We start from the raw sequence: 14,851 nt of genomic DNA, 5'->3' as shown, positions 1-14,851 counted from the left end.
ACTCAGGCATCTGCATAGAGATTTTTCCCATTTGTCTCCCTTTAGTTTAGCTGAGTAACTGTCAGATTTTCCTGTATAGAAGAATCAGTATGTTGTGTTGCATGCCTACTGTACAGTATGGGTAATTTTAAGGTTTGTGAAAGGTCAGCTTTGCTCTAATAAATTTTCACTTTGGGTATTGACTTTAAAACTTAATATACGCCAGTACTCTAGAGTAGAAGTAGTTTCAGCTTTCTTACCCACTGAGCAAAAAAAAATGAGTTCAGCTGTATTTATTCTAGGTTATATGGTTGTAAGATGAATGAAATCCACAGAAAATGCCCCGACATCATTTTTGCCATCAATTAGGGTGACCAACATCCCGGTTTGCCTTGGGATGCAGGACTTTCCGTTTTAAGGTCAGGACAGTGTTGATGAAAAAAAAGCCCAACCTAAAGTTGAGAATTATATTTTATTTAAGGACATTACTAAGAGCTATAGCCTGGGAATTAACCTCTCAAATAGCTCTGAGGGACTGTTCCAGAGAGGTAAGGGAGGAGCTAGGATATATGGGAGTTTTTGCTGAAAGAAAAACATGATTGAACATCAAAAGACTACTGCCAGTCACGAAAAACAGACATCTCAAGTTAATGATTTTAGTGCTTTTCAATGTATGGGAAGATGCGAGAGTCTGGGCTCACTGAAATTATTCCTCAGATATGCATCTTAACTGTCTAGGGCCAATATCCTGTTTTCTCCATCCTGAATTCCCCTCGGGGTGCACTGTCAGTCAGTCGGCTACAGTGGCTGATGGCTTGATGGTGGGTCACATTTGTTTACTGAAATGGCAGGTGACATTGTTTTTGTCCACAACAGACTCAGGCAAACAGATGAGTTGATCACCCTACCTTTGGTCTTAAACTTGTTCCCCATTAAAGCTGTTGTCAAGAGCATTAACAAGTATCCAGACAAACTAGGGAATGGGGAAGATGCAAAAGGTGTAAAAATCACTGTCTGCTATGTTTGCAGTCAGATGAGCAGTCAGATGACTTCATGGGAAGTATAGATGGGAAGTGTAGATGCAAAGTGGAACTGAGAAGCTTTTCAAGCATCTGACAACCCTGGGGCATAGAGGTTTAGGAGCTGGGTGAGTTCAAGCTGCTACCGCTGTGCCTTTTAATGCAGATGATCCACTCATAAACCCAACCCTTCACGTTTCCCACAAAGCCATAGTGGGATTATAAAAACAAAACTTGTTCGTCTGGAAGGGAAGGGAGTTGAAATAGCTCCCTGCACCAGCAGTGTCAGCATCACTTGTGAACTTGTTAAAAATGCAAATTCTCAGGTCCCACCCCAGAACTACTAAATCTGAGACTCTGGGAGTAGGCTCAGCAATCTGTTTCTTTTCCCTTTTTTGGGGGGTGTGGTGTGGATTAAGTTTACTTATTTATTTATTTTAATGGAGGTTCTGGGGATTGACCCCAAGACCTCGTGCATGCTAAGCATGCACTCTACCACTGAGCTGTACCCTCCCCCCAGCAACCAGTTTCTTAATGAGCCCTCCAGGGGATTCTGATGCACATTTAAGTTTGAGAACCACTGCTACCAACAGAGTTTATCGATGAGAAAACAGAGGATAAGGAGAGGAATGAATGGCTTACACATGGTCACATGGAGTTTATGGCAGGATCTGGAAGGGAAGTAACAGACTGTCCCAGTTCTGACTGCCACCCAGGATTGCGTCCCCAGTAGAATGCAGGTTCACTCCCCTGCTGAGGACATCCCGTCAAACCTAGTTCTCCAGGAAGTTACTACCTACTTAAACTGCCCTCCAGCCTCAGATTATTTCAGCATTGGGCTTGCCATCCGCTGTACTCTAAGACATCTAGGATGCATGCATCAGCACTCACAAGCTATTATAATTGGGGTTGGTGAATAAAGCAGTTAGTACAGACTGCATTACATAAGTGTGATGTTTTTGTGTTTGTTGTTCAGCATTTCCATGAGGAGCTTGCCCTGCAGATGGTGGTCAGCACTGGAATGGTGAAAGAAACAGCCTTCAAGTACTCCTGGTTCTTCTTTGAGCTTCTGGTGAGATTCTCGCATGTGCCTACCTAGACTCCACAGAGCACCAGAAGCACCTTGCAGACAGGCAGTGAGGTTTCCCAGATTAGGAAATGACATTTTATCTACTGAGCTGCTCCTGCAGAAAACCTAGGATCATTCCTTAAATTTTAACTCTCCCTCACCTCTTCACCCATCTTCCTCCGAATCTTACTAATTCTACCTGGGAAATCTGCCCCTGCCTGCAGCTTCCTGCCATCTTCACTTCACCCCGCCTGGCCAAGCAGTCACCAGCTCTACAATCACTGCCTCTTTGCCTGCCTGCATTCATTTTTGCCCTCTGCGCATCCAGTCTGCATAGGGCAGATAATGACTCTCCCCTCTTTAAAACCCTTCTGTGATTTTCAGGGTATTGGAAAAAAATCACTTTTTTAAAAAAATTTTCCTGGGTGGGAGGTAATTAGGTTTACTTTTTTTTTTTTTTTGATAGAGGTATGGGGATTGATCCTAGGACCTTGTGCATGCTAGGCATGCACTCTACCACTGAGCTATACCACCCCCCACCCCCGCCCCCGCAAAGCACACATTTTATCATGGTCTAAAAAGCCCTTGTATGACTCTGTTTCCCTTCATCCCTAACCTTCTCTTAGGCTCTGTCCCCCCTTCATTCAGCCACAATGTTTCCAGTTTGGTTCTTTGAAGATGCCAAGGCCTATTTATTAATTATGTGTTATAAGCACTATCCTGAGCAGTTATCCCCAGTGCGCACATGGGACCCTGAGGCTAAGTAAGGATTTGCCCAGCGCGCTCAGCCACAGAAGGGCAGAGCGTCAGTTCCGCAATGCTCTAGTCCAGGTGCTATTCCTCTGCCATTTTGCTTCTCCTTGGAAGCTTACAGTTACAGAACATTTTCTTAGCCTAACGCACGAACACGCAAGACTTCTGTATTCCAAATGCAGCTTTAGTGCAGTGCCGCAATTATTATTTCATTCCTAGTCAGAGTGAACTCAGCATCACTAGGCCTAGTGGCTCCTCATGGCATTTCAGAGCTCTGTGTTAAAGGCAGTTGGCATTCTCTGCAGATATACTGGTGACTCTGTCCTTCATATAAGCCCAGTAACAGTTGGCATTCCAGAGGGAGGAAAATAATAACATCTAAAATGTACTGAGCGTCTTACTCTGTATGTGCCAGGCACCGTTGTAAGCACTGTCTCATTGGATCCTCAGACAACCTCCAAGCAGGAGCTTTCCATCACCCCCAATTTACAGATGGGGTTGGAGGAAGGGTGGAGGCTGTGAGGAGGAGTCTCCAGGTCAGTACCACTTCACTGCCCCTAACTGCAGGGAGCTAAGAACCATGGAAAAGGTGAAAATTGCTTTTGATGTTGCACATTTATTTACTGGGATTCTGTAGGCCCAGGAGAGAAAGCAAAAGCTAAAGCTGATAGCCCTCCTTCCCTCTAGAAGTCCCTTATGGTAAACAGATGCAGAAGTCGGAAACAAAGTCCTACTGATACGAGCGCTTGGAGGGCGTTGGTTAACATGCAGATCACCCAAGACACCCGCGATCCAGGGCTCTGAAGGTTATAAGCTAAGTCTGTCAGGGTCCTGGCAGGACAGCGTTGGCATTGCTCAATAGGGTTAACTGAAAAGCACGTACAGAGGTACTCTGCCCAGGTTAAGGGCAGGGTTACAGGAGCAGAAAAGGGTTGGTGAGGCACCCAGGGAGCAGGAGGTGCTGGAAGTCTTTCTCTCTCCTAACTCTGAAGAAGCAAGGGTATGGATCAGTGTAACTGAGGCCGAGAGAAAGCTGAGGCAGATAAGAAGGTCCATGTGACAGGAGCTGGTATCTTAGAGAAACACTGCTACTGCCAGAAGCAAGCTGCAGCAGGGATGAGGGCAGTGGAGTGGATGTGTACCCAGACCACTCTCCTCCCGCCCATTGGTCCCCTGCTGGTGCCCCTTATTGGCCGCCTGCTACCAGAAGCCCAGTTTCAAGGAGTCTGGGTGATGTAGTCCATAGAGATCAGCTTCCTGGGGCTCAGAGATAGATGGAGAAAGGCAAGAAAGGGAGCTGGGGGCTGGAGTGGAGGCCAGTGGAAACTATCAGCCCCAGCCAGAACTTTGCAAAGAAACTGATCTCAGGCTCAGACAGGGCGCCCAGTCCTCCATGCGTTGCTTGGTCATTTGCCTTACAGATGCCCAGGAAGTTGTTCCAAAACCAAAACAATTTTTTCCCCAAGAAACTTGAAGAGAAAGGAACTACAGCCTCCTTGGGCTTAGCCAACAACCTGGGCGATTTAACACCCTTTAGTTGTATTGATGACCATGTGCTAATGAACAGCCACTTTGGCATCAGAGTGGTTGAACACAGTCCTTGGGCAGATTTCACACTTGCTAATGAATAAATCCCCATGCTTCTGGAAATTGCTGAGCCAGACTTTGGGGACCCAGAGATCAATGGTGACCTAATTTACCCAGGACATAAAGTTCTACACCAAGGGTTGCTTGGGACCCCTGCTTTGAATGGATCACAGAGGCCAGTGTGGAGGCCTTATCCCACCCTACAAATAATGGGCCCAAGATCCACTTTTATTTCTACTGGATGTCCCTCTCTGGAGATGCAAAGGACACAGTAGCCGGCAAGTTGCTAACAGTCTGGCAAGAGGCCATTAGTTGGAAATACGGTATTGTGAGAATTATTTGGTTGTGGGAGGGCCAAACTCAGCTGGCAGGAGCAGAATACAACAGTGGGTTCTAAAAGCCTGGTGCTGGGGTGGGTTAGACAGGGAATCAGGAGCAGGTAGCCCAAAACAGAGGGGCCTCCATCTTCCATCCTTTGTTAGGACCTCAGTGAGAGAAGCACTTTGTCAGACAAAAACCGGGTCCATTCCCCACCTCTCATTTGAGTCCCCCACCAAGTGCGTGGGACTGTTGGGTACAGACACGTCTGTGTTTTCTGAGCCAAGAGGGACTCCACAGTGAAGAGAAACTGCGGTTCTTACACTGGGCGTCGGGATTTTATGATCGTAAGTCTTCCTCAAGCTGGCTGTGGCATTATCTGAAGATAGGAAACCCATAAAGCCTTTCTGTTTTTGCTTCTTAATTTACCTCTTTTTTGTTGGAGTATAGTTGATTTACAATGTTATGTTAGTTTCTAGTGTACAGCATAGCAATTCAGTTATACATATATATATTCTTTTTCATTATAGTTTATTATGAGATATTGAATATAGTTCCCTATGCTCTACAGTAGGACCTTGTTGTTTATCTGTTTTATATATAGTAGTTTGTATATGCTAATCCCAAAGTCCTAATTTATCCCTCCCCCCCTCCTTTCCCCTCTGGTTAGTTTTCTATGTCTGTGAGTCTCTTTCTGTTTTGTAAATAAGTTCATTTGTATCATTTTTTTAGATTCAACATGTAAGTGATACATATGATATTTGTCTTTATCTGTCTGACTAACTTCACCTAGTGTGATCATCTCTAGGTCCATTTGTGTGGTTGCAAATGTCATTATTTCATTTTTATGACTGAGTAATATTCCATTGTGTATATATACTGCATCTTCTTTGTCTAGTCATCTGTCAGTGGACATTTAGGTTACTTCCATGTCTATTGTAAATGTTGCTGTTAATACCTATTTTTTTTAATCTCTTTTTGTCTCAGTGCTAAAGAAAATTGCCAGCCCTGCAGTCTCAGAAACAGAAATCTGCTATTAGTGCATAAAAGTTCTCCCATGTAGCACTTGGGAGTGAAATCATTTTCCCACACACTGTCTTTGTCCCTTCTTCTTCCTGCCCTGATCTAAGGGGTCGCCTTTAAACAAATGTAGTTTAACTCCTAGAGCCATTTCGCTTTGCAGTGACTCTCAGACTATCATGGATGTATTGATGGAAAGAGTAGGCCCTCCAACCACAAGCTCTCCCAGTCTTTCCCATCAGACTTACTAACAGCTCTGAGCAACTTCCAACAAGGAGAAGACACAACCTCAGACTGTATCCAAGGGAGTTGTATTGACCCACAAATCTACTGGCCCAGAAAGAAGTCCAAAAAATAAGCATGATCTTGACTTAAAATTGTGGTCAGCATTGAGCCGGTGTTGTACTAGTCATAATACAATCAGTGATGGACATACAAGTTTTTATTTAAACTACATATACTTACATATCTATATATAATAATGATAGATAGATAAATATGTATACTTGGCAAGTTAGTCGTATAAACCTCAAAACATAATTTCTCCAAGAGGCAATGTTCCAAATAGTGGTTAAGTTTCCAGCTGGCGTACTGTAGAATTGTTTCTAGAAGAACTATTCTCCCCATTCAACTTGAAACTTGACACATGAGGAACATTTCTCTTTGCTGTAGTTTCAGGGACAGAAATGACTTCAGTTCACGTCAAAACCAGTCTCATAAACAGCTCCTTTTTCTGTAATGTGTTGTGTGCCACGATAGGGAGGTACCTCATTGGCCGTGGGGGTGCTGCCTTCCCAGTTAAGAGCAGGGGAGTCTTATGACTCTGAGCTAAAGAACTGAGCTCCCTGGCTTTGTCAGCAGCAAGAAGGAAGCCCTCTGACTTGGGGTCAAGAAGAGGACACCCTTCCCACCTCCTGCCGCCATGGTAACCATCCACGTGTCAGGAGCATTTTTCAGTCCAGCGCCTGCTTGGGCCACCACCAGCACAGATAAAGTGTTAGAAAGTCCATTGTTAGTGAGCTTTTCTTCCAGGCTTTTCCCCTTTCCACAGCATACAAACAGGTCCCCAGTCACCATGTTGACATTTCCCCTATCTTCTCTGTAGGTAAAAAGCATGGCCCAGTATGTACATAATATGGACAAACGGGACAATTTTCGGAGGACTCGCTTTTCTGACCGTTTCAAAGATGACATAACTACTATTGTTAATGTGGTCACCTCGGAGATTGCAGCCCTTTTAGTAAAACCTCAGAAGGTAACTGTGTCCTTCAACTCTTCATAAATTTTTACATTAGACATATGTTATTTGCATAATCAAAGAAACAGTAATTAAGACAGTAATTAAAATGTAACTAAATACAGTGTGTTACGCATTAGATGGGGGCCTGGGGTGGGGCAAGGGGGTGGCTATCAAGAAATTATAATGGTTTGCAATAGTTTAAATTATTGCATCAATGTAGATATGAGAGAGAATATTTTTGTTCTTAGGAAATACACTCTGAAGTACTATGGGGTAAATGGGAATATTTGCAACCTACTCTCAAATGGTTCAGAAAAAAAATTCTATATGAAGAGTGATAAAGCAAATGTAGCAAAATGTCAAGTATTGATGAATCTAGGTAAAGTTATATAGGAGTTCTTTTTACTATTCTTGCACCTTTTCTGTAAATTTGAAATTATTTCAAAATAGAAAGTTAAAAATATGTAAAAGGAAATAAAGCAAAATTCTGAAAGGTAACTATAAAATTTGAGTCAGCAGTGATCATTGTTAATTAATACATTTATCATTATGAAGAGTTGGTATACTACCATGTATTCGAGAGAAAAAAATTCCATTTGGTTATTTCTCTTGGCAAACTGTGAGAGCGGCAATGGTACGTTCATTTTGGCAGCATGAAAAATGAGGCAGAGTGAGGAGGCTGATAAATTTTCCAAAAGTCACACAGCTAGCAGCAAAACCAAGACTGAAGATTCCAAGCCCAGAATACTCAGTTACATAAACTGTCCAGAAGTGGCCCGTGTGGAGGATGCTGAGAGCATGAGGACTTGCCACTCCGTGGTAACCATAGAAACTTCTTTATCGGGTCTCCATAGCCGTGCCAGTGGCTAGTCAGCTTGGCCTGAATTTGCAAACTGCATGCACATCCTAACAAGAGGAAAATATTTTCAAATCATATTTTCAATATTGTCAGAGCAAACTGATTTATCATTCTGAGAATAAAAGACATAAACATGAAAAAGTGAACCCCCGATTGCTCTGAAGTGCTGTAAAATCCCTCATAAATATGAGCACTGAGAAGTAATAAAAACAAAACTCTGGCCTCAATTCATGCAAGAGTTCACTCTACCGTGTATGACTCTGACCTCTCTTAGGCTGGGAATGCTGTCTAATTGGAGAAAAAAAAATCCTTAGGTTAAAACTGATTCTTTCATCCTGATTAGGTTTTCTGCAACAATCCTTACAAATTAACAATCTGTCTCGTTGAAGATATTGAATACATTTCAAGTTACTTTTGCCAAAACAGTAGTTATCAGAATCAAATAAATTATAGAAGAGCAATATGATAAATATGAGAAACCAGAGTGAAGAAAAATGTTTGCAACATAATGTTGAATGCATAAATTCAGGACCCTATTTTATATAGAGAATGAGCTCAATTATATACAGAAAAATACGCATTAGGAAAAAAGCCTGGAAGGAAATGTACCTAAATAATAGCAGTAGATAAGGAATTACTTAATTCAGTTTAGCACTCAGGGAATGAAGGAAGTTTTGAATTACATTTGCTGCCATTTTACAGGGTTGCCTGCTTTGCTCAGTATCTCCCAAAGGGGTGCTGGCTGAAAACATAGGACCCACCTCTCCCAGCTTTCCCAGCAGGGACCTGGGAGTTTATGACCAGAGTTTCCCACCAAATGACGTGGGTGTTTGTGTGTTTGTTTTTGAGGAAACTGAACAGGCGGAAAAGATGAACATCAGCCTGGCTTTCTTCTTGTATGACCTTCTCTCACTCATGGATCGTGGCTTTGTATTTAACCTCATCAAACATTATTGCAACCAGGTGAGTTTTCCCTCGACACAACCGTGCACAGTTCCTGCTTCCTTCCCATCAGCGTGTCACTCTCTGCCGTGACACGTTCACTTATTCACTGCCAAGTTAGACAGCTTAACTCTTGTACATTCTGGGTTTTGTGGTACATTCTCCACGTCATTTGTTTTGTAGCGTGGACATCACAGACACACTGGTTTGTGTGGATTTACCAACCCAGCACAGAAGGGCCAACAAGTTACTCTGTGGGAACTGAAATTTGTTAGTGAGATGAGCTGCTTTCCTAAATTTAACATTTAACAGAAATTACATGACTGTAGCATTCAAAGTATGGGGCCCCTTTTCACATATTAGGGTGATTAAATTGCAGTTGTGAAATTCTGACATTAAGGAACCCTGATGAAAATCAGTCAAAGAGACAATTTCTCTGAGCACAAAGCAAATACTGTCGTCCTGTGGTGTCTGCAGAGGATTGGTTCCAGGATCCCTCCCCAGCTCCTCCACGGACACCGAAATTCATGGATGCTCCAGCCTCTTAAATAAAATGTCACAGTATTTGCATATAACTTATGCATATCCTCCCGTATACTTTAAATCACCTCTGGATTACTTATAATAGCTAATAGAATATAAACTTGATGTGAATAGTTGTCAATACAGTATAAATTCTATGTAAATAGTTGCCAGTGCAGATTCAAGTTTAGCTTTTTGGGACTTACTGGAATTATTTTTCCTGAATATTTTCAACCCTCAGTTGGTTGTACCCACAGATACAGAAACTGTGGCTATAGAGGGTGACTGTATTTTATAGTCCATGGCATCTTATCAGTGCCACCTCCCCAGATTTTCAGATGGAATTCTTTTGTTCACTGTCCTCCTCAAACTATCCCCAAAATAGAAGTATAAGTAGCAGTCATTACTGTTGCTACTCCTTTCCTTCCAGAGTCCTGCTTTAGCCACTATTACCACTATCACTGCCACTGTCATCACCACCCGCCACCATTGTCCTCACTGCCACCAGTGTCATCACTCACCACCTCCACCCCCCTCACCACCTCTACCTCTGTCACCGCCATCACCACCACTGGTTTCTTCCTATGCACAAAGCACTGTGTTATGCACTTTATAGAAATGGTATCGTTTGATCCTTGCAAGATATTATTGTCAACATTTTGCAGATGGTAAAGCTGATGTTTAGAGGAGTTATGTAACTTTTCCAGGGAAGAAAGAGCCTTGTCTGCCTAACTCAAGGTTCAGTGGATTAATCACTCTGTTCTACTAGGCCTGCCTGGCTCTCCATGGTTAATCCCTTAATGACCTATAAGTCATTCAACTTCTATTGGCCTCATTTCCTCATTTGTAAAATAAGTCTCTCCCCTCCCCCACCAAAAGACCATGACTTTCCTAAAGAGATTCCTAATAAGGACTTATAAAAAGGGAACCCTAAAGAAACATCAGAAGTCCCAGAGCACCAACGCCTTGTGCAGCCTGACCTCCTGATCCCACATGGATCTTCTGTCCCGGTTCCTCCAGAACAGAGTGGTGGAGGAATATACCATTTTTTGCCATCCCTCTCAGGTGTTTTTGATGACAAATCACTAGATGGTTTGCAAATATAAATTAACTTCAAATTAATTTCAAAACTTGAAGTTGGATGTATGGAAAGGCGAAACTAGAACTCTACTATAGGCCTGGGTTAACTTCTGTTAAAGAACAAATTTATCCATGACACTTGTTAAACTGTAAGGCAGACTTTATTCAGGGCAATCATGATATCTATAGGGACCACTGCTTTGGGTTTTTCGGTAGGGGAGAAAGATTGTGTTTGACTCTGAATGTGACAGGAAAAATGCCAATTTATAGCCAAGGAACAAGGTAGAAACGGTCAGTGAGTGAAAAATTACTAAGGAAACATCTGGGGTAAAGGGAGAATTCTGGCAAAATGAACCTAACAGGATTCTTGCTGAAGGCAGGCCAGGGTGATCAGATACCACCTAGGGGATGGTGAGGGATGAGGAATTTGGTCCGATCTCAAGAGTGATCAGATGTCAAGGGTGGCGGATTCTGGCTTAACTGATTTAGCAGGATCCTTGTCAAAACTGGGCTCTTAAGGAGTGCCCAAGGCCAAGCCTATTTGAAAAGGAGCTCAGAGCAGTTTGACGAGAGTTTGGTCAAAGAGAGAACAGAACCTTTGTCACTGCTCACATAGAGGCAGTTTTTATTACCAAAATACAAATAAAATAATCAAAAGGAGATATCTGCTTGCCCTGCAAATACACGTTTTTATTTTTTTCTCTTTCCTTTCTTTTCTCTTTTTAATATTTTCCTTTCTTTTGAGTATACTTCTAATTTATCCCTCCTTTTCTCTCTCTGTCCTGTCTCAGCTGCCAAAGAGCCTTAGGTTAGGAATCCAGAGACCTACGTTCTAATCCCAATGTTGTCCTTAAACACCTCTGTGTTTAATGAAGCTTCAGCATTTGGGGAAGTAGCTTCCTAGTCTGCAAAAAGCCAAGGTTGGACTAGATTTCTACAGGCTTTCACGTTCTGATTCTATGCTCTGTGTCTGCCTGTGACATTCATGGACATTGCTTAGCACAACTAATAGCACACAGGCCTAAAAAGACCACTGACCCCAATGGTGATTTAACTTATTGGTCCCAGCTATCTAGACACAATGTGAACATTGTTACCTGAGGCAAGTTCAGATCTTCCAAAGTCCTCTGATTTGCATAACCTAATTCAAACATTTTGTCATGTTTTCTATCGTTTCTAGATTTTGTGACCGTGAGCATTATCTTAGCCATTTATGACTAGTCACTAACAATAGACAAATCTAGTGTTTTAGTTGTTCTGTGTCACTTTCAATGAGCCACTAAGTTAGCACCTATCCCTTTCCCTTGGGTAGGGCCGCTGAGGCTTCTGCTGTGGGTCCTGACCTTTGGAAAGGATGCACCTTAAACTGCACCTTAAAACACCACTAAAATTATTTTTGAAATTTCTATCTTTAATAAAGTTTCAAGGAATCTATGAAAGACAGCCAGTGTGGCCTTCTTTCAGATGCAAATATCTTGTGCTTTCAAGTTCTGATAGTTGGCTTGACCCAGTAACTTTTTGTGAGTGGCTATTAAGTGATGGACATTAAGTCCAGGTTCTAATCATTTCAATTTGCTGCTGATCCTGTTGGTCAAAAATCAGCCAGTAATGCACATTGATAAGAGTAAGGGTTCTGGTAACTATTCTTACACAGAATTCATGTATTTTATTTTTTACATAATAGTATTCATGTGTTTCAAGTAAATGTCTAAGTACAGAGTGATTCTGTAGACAAAATGCCACAACACAATGGCTTCTCCTAAAATGGCTGAAAATACGTGCTCATTTAAATTATATAGTTTATAAAATTGCTCTTGAAGTGCATGAAGAGGAGGCACATCCGTTTGCAAGGATGAGATGCTCGGTTTCCTGTGCTGGGGTGGCAGAGTGTTTATGATGACACATTGAGAGGCAGAAAGTCCATCAGGACCCTCCTTTCCCAACTTTGCCTTCAGAGATGCTGCCTCTGAGTCATGGCCCATAGAACCTGGGTCCTTCAACTGTCAACTTACCTGAGAGAAGCAAGAGATCTCTTCCAGACTGTCACCTTTGTCAGCTTTTCATTGCTTATTTCAGGGCTTGTTTATTTAAAGGAAGATTTTCCCGGAAAACTCTTCTAGCTTTCTCTTTCTTTCCCCTCCACTTCCTCTACCACTCTGGGGCAAACTCTTTGGCTTTTTTGCAAGGAGTACATATTTTTCTAAGTAATTCAGTGCCTTATCTAGGGAACTGGTTTGAGAACTTCCCAGTTGGGCCTTTAATTAGAAACCACAAAAGAACACTTGTGGCATTAAAGTCACCCAGTCATATTCCATTAGTTTTGTGTGGCCCCATGTGGGGTCAACTCCTTTCATTTAGTTTCTCAGACTCAGTGGGGTTTTTGTAAAACTAATTATATTATGTTACACTGAAAACATGCCTCCAGATTATTTTCAGCACAGGCTTGCCGTAGTATTAGAGATTTGACAAGGGTGGGGGTCCGGCAGGCATCTTCATCTTGGACAGCTGTTAGGCTAGAATCATTAATGGGAATAGTAACAGATGAAAACATTACCTCCCTGTAATGCCGTTTGCTGTCTGCTGCACTGTCCTATTCGTTTTTATTAGATTGACTGCCTTCATCTGGGGAGAAGGGATATTTCTGTGCCTGTCCACTTCAACCCCATTCACCTTATAGTAAACACCTCTTTCTTCTTCTCATCTTTCTTCTCAGCTGTCAGCCAAGCTCAACAACCTCCCAACGCTCATTTCCATGAGGCTGGAGTTCCTGAGAATCCTCTGCAGCCACGAACATTACCTCAATCTGAACCTCTTCTTTATGAATGCCGATACTGCTCCAGCATCTCCCTGCCCCTCCATATCCTCCCAGGTAATCAACTAACTGAAAATTTTGTTTAAGCTATTTCACTTAATTAGCTTCACTTAGCCATTTATTCCTGTTAAGATTGGTCTTCTTAATTAGAAGAAGCATCGAGATGTTCACACCAGACCAGTCGATCCAGACAAACACGTAAGCACACTACCCAAAGCTGTGCCATCTTGCTAATCATTTACAAGCTAAGTGATTGTTTTCTTCCTCAGCTCAAGGGTCCCAGCTGAGGCCAAGCAGAGCAAGAAACCCACATGCGCTGTAAAGACCATTTAACTTATAGACAAGTCACAGGTCTTCCTTTGTCTGACAGTCATCTTCCCACTTTAGCTTGACAGTCTCCTTTGCTCGCTTCCCTTTTCCTAAATCCCAACACCTTAAAATTTATGAAATTGTAGGTTCCTTTACATTGATTCCAAAATGGTCTAATAGTAGGGTGTTCTTTTTTTGGTGTTTTATCTTTTTTATTGACATATAGTTGATTTACATTGTTGTGTTAGTTTCTGGTGTACAGCATAGTGCTTCAGAGATATATATATATACTTACACATATATTTATATTTTTATATATATATTTGGTTTCATTATAGGTTAGTACAAGCTATTGAATATAGTTCCCGCTGCTATACAGTAGGACCGTGTTGTTTATCTATTGTGTATATAGTAGTGTGTATCTGCTAATCGCAAACACCTAGTTTATTCCTACCCACCCCCATAGTAGTTTTTAACATGGATGTTACATCTTTGAATGATCCTAGAACTTTCTGCTGATTCTGTCATAGAATGGAATTCAGCCCAAGATGATTCCACCTGGAATCATATTCCAGATAACTTAGCTCTTGAAACATGAAAAAAAAAATCTCATTATAAACTAATCAAATGTTCTGTTTTATAGAGTGATTTCTAACAACTCTTGTTCTTGATCAGCCGAGAAGAGTGACACTTGTATTAATATTTAGAGACAAGGCTTTGACTGACATGGAGAACAGTGTTTGCAGGTTAGGTTCAGTGGGCCCCAGATTCTACTGGATGTTAACTGGTATTATGCAAATACAGAATTCCAAAGACATTTCCATTTTGGAAATCCTGTATTAACAGTTTTCTTTGCAGTAGTCCATCCAAGAGTCTTTAACTTGCTCGTATGAATTATAAATGCCCACGGGGTGGGAGAGGAAGTGGGAGAAACACTATGACAAACAGTGATTACCAAAATGATTGGATTCTGGAAATCTCTTTTTTCCCTTCCATCGATTATTCAGGGGACTAGTGGCCTCTAGAAAAACTAAAGAAATGCTGTTTTATAGTCACATTCCACTTCTAGGGAACCAATCGGTAGCTCAGAGCAGCAGGCAAGATTTATTCCTCTTAGGGTGTATTTCTGATGCATATTCCTTGATACTAGACAAAGGAGAAGGCTCATCTTAGTAAGTTTTTTTAAAAAGTCTTAGCTATTCATGCCAAAACACATGATCCAGATGTGCACTCCATGACCACCTTCCTGGGAACGGGGAAAGAGCTGACTCACAAGCAGCCATTCCAGATGTGCCTGCTCTGCCCCGGGCCCTCTCCCACATTTCCCTTCCAACGGCAGCCT

The 14,851-nt window shown here is 42.0% G+C and overlaps 1 protein-coding gene across 6 annotated transcripts in view; it reads left to right on the top strand.

Moving 5' to 3' along the window:
- Positions 1-14,851, top strand: part of DOCK8 (dedicator of cytokinesis 8) — a 223,965-nt gene that overhangs the window by 165,456 nt on the left and 43,658 nt on the right. For all 6 annotated transcript variants that reach the window (XM_006192725.3, XM_032477776.1, XM_032477777.1 and 3 more), the window contains 4 exons: positions 1,975-2,070; positions 6,851-7,000; positions 8,694-8,807; positions 13,102-13,257. In XM_006192725.3, the coding sequence (XP_006192787.1) occupies positions 1,975-2,070; positions 6,851-7,000; positions 8,694-8,807; positions 13,102-13,257 (516 nt within the window). The remainder of the gene's footprint in view (positions 1-1,974; positions 2,071-6,850; positions 7,001-8,693; positions 8,808-13,101; positions 13,258-14,851) is intronic.

Source organism: Camelus ferus, chromosome 4 (genome assembly GCF_009834535.1).
Source record: "Camelus ferus isolate YT-003-E chromosome 4, BCGSAC_Cfer_1.0, whole genome shotgun sequence".
NCBI lineage: Eukaryota > Metazoa > Chordata > Mammalia > Artiodactyla > Camelidae > Camelus > Camelus ferus.
Note: the sequence above shows the minus strand (reverse complement) of the source record. Positions and strands in the feature narration are given on the sequence as shown.